Source organism: Haplochromis burtoni, unplaced genomic scaffold, assembly GCF_018398535.1.
Source record: "Haplochromis burtoni strain Fernald_Lab_line unplaced genomic scaffold, NCSU_Asbu1 Contig_76, whole genome shotgun sequence".
In the NCBI taxonomy this organism is placed as follows: Eukaryota; Metazoa; Chordata; class Actinopteri; order Cichliformes; family Cichlidae; genus Haplochromis; species Haplochromis burtoni.
Window position 1 is genome coordinate 291,802 of NW_024582437.1, and position 13,134 is coordinate 304,935.

Sequence of the window (13,134 nt, forward strand, 5' to 3'; positions counted from 1 at the left end):
TTTTGGATACTTACTAAAACAATGTATGAAAGTAATGAGAAAGTGGCCACTTGCATGAGTAAATCATGTAAGTTTTTACTTTTTCTTTTCCATGTGGGTGGCTACCTTACTTTAGAATGAATTTACAAGATTTTCCACTTCACGCCTGAGTATGGCCCCAAACTATATAGCTGAAATTCTGACCCCATATAAGGCAGTTTAGCTTCCTCAGCCCTTCTGGCTGTTATAAAGTCAAGGGTTCAAGGGCCCTTTGTCACGGTTCTGGGTCATGTTGACCCAGCTTTCTGTTTCTCATGTTTTGGTGTTTTTCTAGATTATGATTTATGTTCTGATTGATCAGTGATACTGTTTTGATTATGATTATTATTTAGTAGGTTTTGGTCAGTGTCAAGTCTGTCTCTGTCTAGTCCGTGTCTTAGTAAAGTGTGTTTTGTTTCCTGTTTTACTTTGAAGGTTCTTGTTCCTGTCTGATGTCAGTGTTCCAGCTCCCTGTCTAGTTAGGTCTTATTCCTCCCAGCTGTGTTCCCCTTCTGTCTCTAATTTAATTCCTTGATGACTCCCTTGGTGTATTTAAGCCCAATGTGTCTTTGTGTTAGTGTTGCGTTGTTAACGTCTACTCACCCTCACGTTAACTGTGTGTTTTGCTTGCCTGCTTGCTTAGTTTATTTCTGTATTCCCAGTTTAGTTAAGTTTATGTTCCTTTTCTGCCCAGCAATAAAGCTGAGTGTTTTGAGTTTACATCTGCCTCCGAGTCCTGCATTTTGGGTCCTTTCTCCCTGCCTGCCTGCACACAGCCATGACACCCTTAGGCTTTGGGAACTTGAGGATACAAACCGTGACATATGTTTTTAAGTGTTCCTTAAAATTCACTTTCATAGGGTTGCATTTATGTGATGTTTTAAGGAGCTTGGAAAGAAAAGTGTCTGGACTTGTTTAAGTTGCTTGAAGACGTTTCACCTCTCATCCGAGAAGCTTCTTCAGTTCAAATTGTGGGGAGTCCCAGATTTAAGCCCTATGGGAGTGTCCCCAAAGAGGGATATGGACCCCTTAATGGTCACACAAGGTGTGAGCCAAGGTTTTTCACACCTTGGCTCGTGTTTGAAACACAATCAGGAACAACAAATAAAGAAATTGGGGCGATCATTAGCTAGATGGAAAGATTAGCCAAGTACTTATGGAGTTGTTGTTAAGTGCCTGATTTGTTTACTGCTCATTTTTAGAGGAACATCAAAACCATGTGGTTTTAGCATATAGGTTTTGTGTAATAAGTAGCAGTCTTACTATATGAGTTTGCATAAAATGGAAAAAAAAATCCAGCAAAGTACATGTACCTCTAATTTTTGAGTAGTTGAATATTTAAGGAAATGCATTTAGTTACATTCCAACACTTTTAATCAGTAAAAACATCAACATTCATGCCACAAAAGAAATAGCTGCTAAAAACCAGGATTTTAGAAGAGGATGCTGACTAAACATAAGCACCAGCACCGTATTGGCATAGAGCAATCTCTGATGTGATCAGTGGGCAGCACAGTGGAGCAGTGATTTGCACCATCACCTCATAGCTCATCCCACGATCCAAAGACATGCATGGGATTAGGTTAATTAGGGATTTTAAACTGGCCATATGTGTGAATATGTTTGTACATGGGTGTCTGTCTCTGTCTGCGATAGACTGGTGTCACATCCTGTGACAGCTGGGATGGTTTTCTCATTTTGGCTAGCCAAAAAGAACATGATTAGCCACTCTGGTGGAAATCATAAATTCAATAATCAGCACGATGAAGTGAGTTCTCAATAAAGTTGTGTTGATATCCTAAGTAACAAATTTATGCATCTTACCTAGCTTGTGGGTTTTCTTTTGCAACAGTGAGTTACTTTTGCAAAACTACAGAAGAAAACAGCTTATTATGACAGACAGAAGTAGTGAAGGCCCTGGGAAATCACTGAGATGATGGAGCCCTGTCTCTCTCTAGACCTGACGCAGCACCAGCACAGACCCTCTTTTTGTTCTTTTGTTCTTTTGCATTAAAAAAACACTATTGGGATTTACTGAGGGTGCATAGTAACAACACAGTTAAATTTGTTTGGTGGGCTTATATATCGATTTGTACGTCTTTCAAGATGTCAAACCCTTGGGGAGGAAACTGCACATCGGTGGGGGGCTATCCCCCCACCGATTTAGGGCTGAAGATGCTGATTGCAACTGTTACTAATTGCTGAAAACTGTGAGTCATCACTGTGTCATCACCACACCTGTTTCAGGCTAAGTCACGTGTATTTCTGGTTTTCAGAGGGTGGTTTCAGGTAGTTTTGCTTATTTGAAGAGGTATGCTGGATTCAGATGAATAACAGGCATTTTTTAGAGAATGAAGTTGTTAGCTGTGTTCAGATTGTTCTGCAGAGTAAACCAAAGCCTCTATTTGGGTGTCTTTACTCAGTAACAGTACGCTCACACATATCTCCAGCATCTCAAATCAGCTTTCTCGTATTTTGTCTCTTTCACTTCTCTTATCAAACACTGACTCGTATCTTGTTGATCACATACTGTATCATGCTAAAATGTGTGTCAAAATACAGATATTATTCTTACCCAGGCAGATATTAAACATATTACATTACTGTCTGATTCTTACAGTGCTGTCATGCAGGTTTAATGAATGAAATTAAGAGTCTCACAGCAGTACTGATGCAGCTGGCTGTGTGGAAGATTCTTTTATTTGACTTTAATAAATACATGCAGCATCACACAACATGCAGAAACAATAAGTACCTCTTTAAACTGATGCTGATGTGCATATTTAAGCATCTGGCACAGCTGCAACGGTTTATTAAAACTTTAATTGTGAAGTAACAATTTTTAAACATAACTTTATTGGGTCATGATTTGACAGAAATAATGTTCTTTATTCTTCTAGACATTCAAGAAGGTTTATATAAGTGAGCAGTTTGGATTGAAGTTAAAGCATTGTGGAAAAATCCCGAGCTCCATCATGACTGTCAGAATGAAGAGTTTGCCGGATGTTGGGACAAATGGATAAGATAAAGTGGTCAAAACAGCGATGATCCTCCGGGTTCAGAGACATGCAAAAGCAAGAGCAATTATGGCAGTTAATCTGCAACTGACGTGCCACCATGGGTGCTGAAAAAAATACAAGAGTCCACGCACAGAACAGAGAAGATGACGTAAAAGAGACATTGGTGAGCAAAAGGAACATTAACCTGGAAATTTCTTTGATGCCTGTGCAGATGAGTGACGAGGGGTACCGAACTGTAAGAGAGCTGTCATCTAGACTGTGCTGATGCTTGCTGTATGTCTTGGAAAATGTCTGAGAAGCAGATGGCAACAGGAAATGATCTCTCAGAACTTGGGTCACACCAGAGGTGATTCGGTGAGTGACGGGAACATCGGAGACACTTCTGGCATCACTGCAAACGTCGAAAGACATTTTTATGAGTTCATCATTAAATTGGTTGTTCTGACTCTCTTACTACAGTTGTTCCCCCAATGCGCTACTTTGCATTCCAAGCTAAAAGGATATCACAGAAAAAGACAGTCATGGTTCTCCTAGTCGAACTCAATATTCCACATTAGGGTGTAAACCTTAACATTTTGAACTTATTTTTACTGGGCAAATGCAGATGGTTTCCACCCCTTTATTTCCTGTTGCATCTCGCAGCCTCTCCTTATGCCAAGCATGAAGTGCAGTACAACTATTATTAGCACACCCAACACTGAATTGACTTCTTGCGGTGGTGCAGGGTTCTCAGCTAGAAGGCAAAGCCATATAAACAGCTAATTTAATTCTGCACGCACAATTTTAGAGTTCTAGGACAGAGTCACAGGGCTTATGACCAGTAGCAGAGCTCAGGGAAGTATCTTCAGCTTTTCATTTAAAGAATTATCCAGTTTTAATGCTTTCTCTCCTGTGTGTCTGTGTAGATTCAGTGACCCAGGTCATGATAGTCTTGAGAGCTTGATAAAAGAAGGCTAGTGGACTTTGTTAGGTTTGCGAAGACATTTCCCATCTTATCCAAGAGGCTTCTTCAGTTCTAAAAATGACAGAGAGTCCCAGGTATTTTCCCCCAGGGGGAGGAGTCATCCCATTTGGAAGTGGTTCTGAGGGTCATTGGACAGCATAGCACCTAGCCATTGTGGATGACACTGGGGTCTCACACACCCTTATGTAGCAGGTTTCCCAGAGAAACTCGGGAGACTTTTCTCCAAGCATGGCATCCCAGTGCCCCTATCAGCCACTTATAGTACAGTCTTGAGATCTCTTCCCAGCTGCCTCAACCCCCACTCACGTCTTGCCTCAGGTGGCCTCAATAGGTCACATAATAAGGTGGGGCAAGGTTTCACAGTGGTTTCACCTTTAACCCCCGGTGATTGTAATGACCCATGCTTTTTTTTCACACCTTGGTTCATGTGGTGACTCACATGATCAGTAGTGGGTCAGTGACCCTCAGGATGCAGCACAATCATGTAACGGGAGTTCTGACAACCAAGAAAATAATTATAGAATCACAATAAACTGAGCAAAGAACTATAAGTTCTTCAAAAAAGCCCAATACTGAACCACATCTTCTGACTTATGGTACCCAATTAAAAAAAACAACAACTTTAAATCCCTGTAGGTCCTGTGCGTTGCTAGAAGCGAAGCACATCTCTTCAGCTACCTGTCCAGCGGCCCCAGGCTGCTCCAGCAGAGATAAGTGTGGTAATAGACCAACACTATGTCAGTATTAGAGGTGAGGAGGGAGAGAAGATAAAGAGTCTGAAAATCTCTGATTGGAAGGGGAAAAAAGTTATAACCAAGCTGTGGAGACTGGAGCTCTCCCCTTCTCAAGCTAAAGGCACATGTGCTTGTCTACAAACATAAACAGTAGTATGAACTCCTTATAGTGTCTTTGGGATAAAAAAGGTCAACAGCAGCAATGAAACCCTCTCTATCTTTTCATTTTCTTTTCATCTCACTGACCAAATGTCAGCAGAGAAGAAGATAGTTAACCAAGGCTCCCCACACAGACAGACAGACAGACAGAGAGGTTTTCTCTGTCATGCAGTCCTGCATGCGCACAGAAGACCATTACTCATCCCAAAGCAGGTACTGCATCAATCAGTCTGACATAAGGCAATGCAGGGGGAGGAATTTCCCACTCAAACAAGTAAGGGAGTCCTGCTAAATTCTCCCCTTAGACAGTTCTTGGTCAGAACTCAAAAGGCAGAGTCTCCCTCTGGGGCATAAGATTTCTACAGTCCTGCTCAGCCTTTGACATGAGGTCCTGTAGCTACCCTGTCATTTTATTAAAAAGGTTTCCAGACTTCTCACACCGTCTATCCTGCAATGAGAGTCTATCAGTTGTGGCTGAGTGTGACTCCCCTAAATTTGAGGAAACAGCAGCAGCAGTTAAACTTATGCAAGCAACTGAGCAGAACTGGAGTGGTAGCTGTGGTACAGTCTTTTATAATCATAAAGGAAAGAAAAGTCTTTTTTTTTTTTTTTACATTTATCAGTTATTTTGAAGACATATCCTGACTAAAGTTCCAGCTTACTGACTGGGTAGGACAAGAACTGGTAACATCTTATCAGATTTGTGCAGTCTTCTTTTGGCATGAATCATGGCCTTTGAATTTGCTTTATTTTCCTGTTTCTCCTCTCCCTCTCCATCCCCTGCCTTATTAAAAGACTTTGTATTCTACAAGTCTGTTTCATTAGCGTTGGAAAGTTGGATTTCTTCACTTATCTGTGCAAGGCATTTTGTGCCCTTAAAACTTCACTTTTACATTTCTTCTCAGTGGAGCTATATCTGAGGCTTCTACTAACTTTTACATTAATAAAGCTAAATCCATTTATCATTCCTCTCTCATACAAAGAACTCTGGAGGTGGAGAGCACAGAAAAATGGCTGCAAAAGATTGAACTGCTTAGGAAAAGGAGCACTGCTTGTTGCAAATGAAGATGCTTTTCACTCCTGCATTAAAATGATTATCAAAAATATAGATAGATGCTTTTTTTTAAAGTAGCTATGCATCAATGTGCCTGAAAGAACAACAGTTGTAAGTTTATTTGGCATTGCCACTTCTTCACAAAATGAACACAAAAATGCTTGTGCATCCTTTCTGCTACATAGTTATGTTGTTGTTGTTGTTGTTTTAAGATTTAAATGTTGCTTAATGATGTAAAATGAGCAACAGAAGGGAACTTGAAATGATCAATTAGTGACGCCAAACAAGTGGGGATAATTACAGCTCCTCCTTTTGAGAAGCAGGGCTCCTTTGGTGGTGTCTCATTTTTTAAGATCCGACGTATTCCAAGTTCAGGTTAATAAAAAAACAACAATGGAAGTCTGCAATATGTGAATGAGCAACCCTCAAACTGAGCAAACACTGACCAAAAAGTAAATGAGTGAATGTAACATATTAGGTCAGTCTGGAGAAGACACAGGCTGACCATTCAATGACTTCTTTCTTTCATTTTTTTTTTTTTACTACAATGCTGGAAATAAAAAATGATGTATGCCAATGAGGTTCACCAGAAGCTAGAGGTCTTTATGTGAGACAGAAAACTGAACATTTCTGCAGAAGTCTCTGGGGGAACCCAAAAAAAAAGGTTTTCAAAGGCAATGCTTTTTTTCCTACAAATTATGAGAAGAAAAGGCAACACTGGATGCCCAGACCTTTAAAAAAAAGTGTCATGTACCAGCCAAGTCACAGGTGGCTTTATTGCAATAGACAGATGCCCTATGTGCTAGTGTTCTGGGGGTATTTGGAGCACCACTTGTGCTCAGCAGAAAGAAAGAACTAGGTATTCATTTTCGTTTTCAACTCTCTGCATGAAAGCATTTTTCTAGGCCCCACCATCTGAACTCTGATGTGCGCTCTCCAGGACACCAGTATTATTGCTTCCACGCCACTCCTGTGCAGCGCCAGCTTTGTTTCGCATTGTCATTTTACAGTGGCTGTTTCTGACTAACTCTCCAACTATTTTTTCCTTTTTTTCCCTTTTTAATATTACTCTTCGTCTCGCAAAGTAGAAGCAGTTTAATGTGAAGCTCAAAAAACTCAATTTGGCTGTTATCAAACCTTCATCTAGTTTTCAGAGTCTCTCAGGTGTTATCAAAGATGTAACAGTAGGCACCTCCGCCTAAAGAGGCACCCTGCAAATCCTTACACTAACTCAATTTTTGCCTGCGAATATGTTCACTGTGGTATGTAATGAGTATATGAACAACATCAGACATGAATAAACAACCACCAGGCATCACTTACTGGGCTTCTGTGCACCATAAAAAAGCTGATCTGGAGAAGCCTCGTTCATTTTGCATCAAGTCACATTATCAAGCCCAAACTGAGAACACTCAGGCTTTGCTTTTGTTTACTATCCAGACCCTCCATCATCTGCATGCACCATTTTCCCTTAGATACTTTTCATTACTTGTTAATATGAATTTGATTAAGAATTGTATTTTTAATTTGCCCTGCTTAACATTTGCTCGTAGCTGGATGCAGCTGTCATCTGTAATCTAAAATCTGAACACTTGCACTTAGTATTTAAGCTTTAATATTTTCTATATATTGTATATATAGAAAAATATTGACTTTTTGTCTACTTTTTTAACTAATATGTATACACAAAACACACTGACATACAAAATAGTACTTGCAATGTTGAGTAGAGCCTATTTTGGAACTTTTGTTTACTACCATATCAGAACATATACAATGATAAAGATGTAGTGGGTTTTACAATTTCTGGATGTGTGATGTGACACGTGCAAACTCAGACCAGTAGTGTCTGAGTAGTGTGTGTGCTGTCTCTCATACACACATGAAAAAGCACCTAACTGCAGAGCATTAAAGCTTCTTTCTTTCTTTCTTTGGCATCCAATTTGAGACTGCTTTCCAGCAGCAGACCTCTTCTACAGGAGCTGTGCTGAAGAGGTGTTGTGGAAGAGTTAATGCTGCTCATAGAAACTACATGAATAATACTTTATTTGCCCCATCTCAAAATACCACTGATTGTGCTTGCTTCAAACAATACTTTTAACTGCATTTCCAATACAACTACGAACTACAGTCAACCAGCTATCATGTTTTTAAGATAAACAGATGCTTAACTAAATTTCTTAAACTTGTAAATTCTTTTAGTGCTATTTGTTAAATTTGTGAATTCTGTAACTTATTGTATTATTTACTTAGTTTAGTCTGTTAATGTTACTGTCTTGGAGCAACTGTAACACACATAATTTCCTTTGGGAATAAAGTATTCTCATTCTGATTCTAATTAACCCATCCAAGTCATGTCTTGAAAAGCTGGTGACCAGGTCAAGCTAATAAAATGCATGTAAGGCACAGTATACAGCAGCAGGGACCAATAGCTGAGGAGCTCTAAAGGTCAAAGTGAGCTGCAGATTTCGATTAGAGTACATATCGTAATCAACACCGCCGCCGCGTGACCTATTAGAGTATTGCACTGCATGGTCTGCGAAGCGTAGGAACCATTTAACGCAGCTGTGTTTCCTCTCGGAGTGTAATACGTGATGGTTAAATCCGCGAAGTAAAAACAACTTGTGATTCTTTTCGTGGATCTCTTGTGGAATCGGATATTTGTTACTTAAAGCACAGCTTGTTAGCGCCGTATAGCGCCATTTCTATTTTTGATGTAGCGTATGCTTACCGAATCTGGTAAAGACTGAGACCTCTGTCATTCAACTTTCTCCGGAGTGTAAGTAAATGTTGACTTTTGACTTCGGTTGTGAAGCTCACATTTTTACTGGCTTTAAAGACCTGGATGCTTGGAATGGGAACTAATGTGGTTTAAAGTATTTTAGTAACGTGGGTGTAACGTGGTAACGCGCGCGCGCGCACATTCACGTTCGGGTTACTGTTGTTAATGAACTAACATGGCTACATTAGCCCGATTTTCCTCTGGATTCACTACACGGTGTGTTCTTTGTTGTTCTTAGGAAATCAAAGATTATGAGTAGGGAGTCCAGAATGAGAGCAACAATAAACCAAAAGTTGACCGAGATGGGAGAAAGAGAGAGGTGAGTCGGTTATAGCCCTTTCTTAATAATGATATATTCGTATTTGTTCACTGTAACTAGCTGAATCCATGCATGTGTGACTGTAAAGCTTCTATAAAGCACAAGCTCTGTCACGTTTCAGTACGTCAGTAGTGCTCAGTGCATCAGTTGAGTTAAAGACATTACCAGCTATTGTAAAGCAAACATGTGGCTGCTACATGTTCACTAGGCACACATTTCATATAACAGTAAATACTCAACTCCGGTTGATGCTTCAAACTAGAAAGTATCTGCACTTATCTTCATTTCAGTGGCACGCATCACTCTGAATAACATGTTTGTAAAGCTGACGGTGTTTATATGAAACAGTGGGATTTCCAGCTGTTATTCATAACTTCATAACATTAGGAGATAAGGGCGCAGTGTGATATGTGCTTGTATCTTATGGACAGATTGAAAGAGATACTGAGGGCTAGGCTCACTGAGTGCGGATGGAAGGACCAGATGAAGGCTCACTGCAAAGGTAAAGAGAACAGTGGTGTTGTTATCATAAATGTCACATCAATATGGTCAGGTTATAGGATTAAAAAACAAAAACTGAACTTCAGGCGGTGTGATGTGGTTTTAAAGAGGCTGATATATTAACAAATGTAGATTACTGTATGAAAGTTGGAGCATATTTAAATATAGTTTTTCTGTAAATCTGACTGGTTAAAATATATTAATATGTAACCAGTGCCATTTCTACTATATTGACATTAAAGTGACCTTTAATGTCTGTTTTGAAGTTATTAAAGAAACCCTAAAATAACAGCGCCCAACAGCATGTGGTAATAAAGTTGCTAAATGTCAGCATTAGAATAAACATTTTATACCTGAGGTGGAAGCACCTGGGGTTGCTGCACAACCCAGCCAAAGCCCAGGCTTCACTGTGCCCAGCCTTAATGATGCACAGTAGTGCATGCCCTGTCTTAACAATTTATCCTTCTTAATTTGAAGCAGTTATGGATTATCGTATCAAAAGAAAAGACACATTAACTGAAATGAGATCATTGGATGTTGTCAATCTGCATGAAAACATCCTTCGTTCATAAAACAATGTGAGGAAAAGTCGAAAGACTTGATGAGATAAGGATAGAAATGTGTTCCCCTAGGCGAGACTAGCATCCTGTTGAAGCCAGTTGAAGACATGAAGACAGTGCACTCTTGGCATGCACATGGTTAGCTGCTGAAGCTAAAGTTTGACTGTAGAAACTCCTTTCATTAACTAGATGTTGGAACGAAGCTTGCGGTTGTGTTTTGTTGTAGACTGATGTGAGACTGACTCATCTTTTGCTTTTGTTCAATATGCAGAAGTCATCAAAGAAAAGGGCTTGGAGCACGTTACTGTGGACGACCTGGTTGTAGAAATCACTCCCAAAGGCAGAGGTACCTCACTTTCTCTATTCAAATGAAACCGTGTGTAGTATAAGTATCAGTTCCTGTCTAGGCTCTCCTTTTTTCCCGTATTGTTTATATAAGAAAACATAATAGTTTAGATGATCTAAATTGGCAAGGTTGTGTTTGTGTGAGTTTAGACACAGAGATTGTTCACAGCAACTGATATTATTTTTTTTGTCTTGCAGCCTTGGTGCCAGACAGCGTGAAGAAAGACCTTCTACACAGAATAAGAGGCTTCTTGGCTCAGCATGCCACATAATTTGGATTAATGTTTCATTACACCACTTGTCTATACTACCCTAATACAGATTTATATTTCTCATGAGTTTAATGCATTTCAGAGACAAATACCAGTCAGCCACAACATTAAAGCTACCTCCTTAATATTCTGCTTTGACAGCAGCCCACAGACACAGAACCTGCCTGTCTTGTCTGGCCCCAGGATGTTGGCAGTGCATACTTTTAAATCCTGTGCGTTGCGGGATTTGGCCTCGGGATTGTCCCAGCTCATACCGAGGATGCTCTGTCAGATTGGCCGTTCTGTGCCTTGGTCAATGCCGTGGGCTTTCTGTCATTTTGTCAATCAGTGTTTGCAGTGTGGCAGAGTGGGGAGTAATTCTTGGTTTTCCACAATGTTTGGATGGCAACAAATTCATGCTGGGATTAAAGGGTTCCCATTAGAACATGGTAATGCCATATAATGAAGTAATCAATGTTATATACGTCTCCTGTGAGTGGTTCTAATGTTGTGGCTGATCACACAAAGTACTGACAGATCTAGTTGTTTCTACCAATCCTATGCCTCCCGCTATTACAGTTATGTAAATACACCTACCTTGCTTATGTAGTCATCCTTTGTACATGAGATGTGCTGTTTAAATAAAGGTTTTTCTTCTTTGAACTGGAGAAAGTCATTTTAGAACAAATTCCTTCAAATTGAAGCAGTTACTGTCCAGACTTGTTTTATGGGCACAAGGTGGAAACAGTTGCTGATATCATGATTGTATTTTCTATCATGATGATGTAAACCATGAAGAAAATCATATCCACTCACTTTGATAACTTTGATTTAAAAATTTTTTTAAATCAAATTCTTGCATATTATCATTCCAACATCCAATTTATGCCAGTGGTAAATGTATAACGCAATTTATCCTACTACTTTTATGTTATTATTTTAATACACAAAATGTCTGATATTTCTATTTCAGGCTTCTTGTGCAGTGGGATAAGTAAGAAGGCTTATGTACAGGCCCATCTGAAAGTTTGCCAGTGAATATGTAAACGACTCCAAAATTGAGCTCTTTGGGATCAACTCAACTGGCCGTGTTTAGAGAAAGAGAAATGCTGATTATGATCCAAAGAACACCACAGCCAAGCACGGAGGTGGAAACATTATGTTTTTCTGTACGGGACAGCTTTACTGACTTGAGGGGCTCACGAACAGGGCTATGTACCATAAAATTCTGGACGAGAACCTTCTCTCAGCCAGAGCACTGAAGATGGGTTATTGCTGGGTCTTCTAGCAAAACATACCACCAAAATAACAAAGCAGTGGCTTAAGAAGAAGAACATTAGAGTCACAAAATGCAATAGCAAGTCTCCAGACCTATAGAAAATCTGAGGAGGGAGTTGAAGCTTTGAGTGGCCGAGCAGCAGACAAGAAACCTGAAGGATTCAGAGAGTTTCTGTAAATAGGAGTGGAACAAAATCCCTCCTTAGACATGAAAACCTGGTGACCAACTACAAGAAACATCTTACCGCTGTGCTTACCATCATGAGTTTCTCCTTCAAGTATTAAATCATGCTTTGCTGGGCGATCAAATACTTATTTCACTCAGTGAGATGCAAATCAATTTCAAACTTTTATGTAATGTGTTATTTTCTATGTTTTTGATTGATATTCTGTCCATCTCCATTAAAATTAAACTACCATAGAAATTAGAGAGTTTATTTCTTTGTTCATGAGCAAACTTAACAAATTAAACAGGGGATCAAATAATGCTTTTCCCCACTGTACATTATAAATTAAACGTGACTGATGCAACGTCTTTATGTACCAAATCATTTCCTAACTTAAAGCCCATTGTTAACTTCAAATACACCTGCTATGCAGAGTCAAAGCCTGTCAGCCAGGTCTTGGTAAAGCTGCAGATTGTTCCTCTCATGCCCATTTTTAAGGTAGAAACAGGACATTTATCCAGATTTCTGTGTGAATGAACTAGATTTTGACTACATTTACATAGGTTTATGGCCGAAATTAAGGTTTAAGTTTGGGTGGTACAACTGGTGACTGCTAGCCTAGCCTAGCACTCTTGTCTTCTACATGTAGGCACTTTATGAAGGAAATAAAATCAGTTTTTTCAACCTATAAGATCACTGGACCTTCCAAAAAATTTAAGTTATGCTGCAAAAATAGTTTTGTGCTGTGAATTTCAGAAATCTTTTAACTTATATGGATGACATTTGATGTCGAGATGCTACCCATATCCCCAAAGAAGGTCAGGAGTTCTGTTTAATTGTTCAATTGTTTTTATAGTTTTTTCCCTCTGATTTTTGATTGCATTTTATAAGAGTGAAAGAATGACTTTTTTGCCTTTGGTATTCTGTCTGTATTTACTCTGTAGACAGTTATGCGAGAACAAAATGATATGCATTCCTAGGA

At 39.4% G+C, this 13,134-nt stretch overlaps 1 protein-coding gene across 1 annotated transcript; it reads left to right on the forward strand.

Annotated features, from left to right (window-relative positions):
- Positions 1–8,514: 8,514 nt before the first annotated feature.
- Positions 8,515–11,370, forward strand: eny2 (ENY2 transcription and export complex 2 subunit). Its single transcript, XM_005924319.3, has 5 exons — positions 8,515–8,728; positions 8,970–9,050; positions 9,482–9,552; positions 10,383–10,457; positions 10,655–11,370. The coding sequence occupies exons 2-5, from the start codon at positions 8,983–8,985 to the stop codon at positions 10,726–10,728; spliced, it is 288 nt and encodes a 95-aa protein (XP_005924381.1). The 5' UTR covers positions 8,515–8,728; positions 8,970–8,982; the 3' UTR covers positions 10,729–11,370.
- The last annotated feature ends 1,764 nt before the right edge of the window (positions 11,371–13,134 follow it).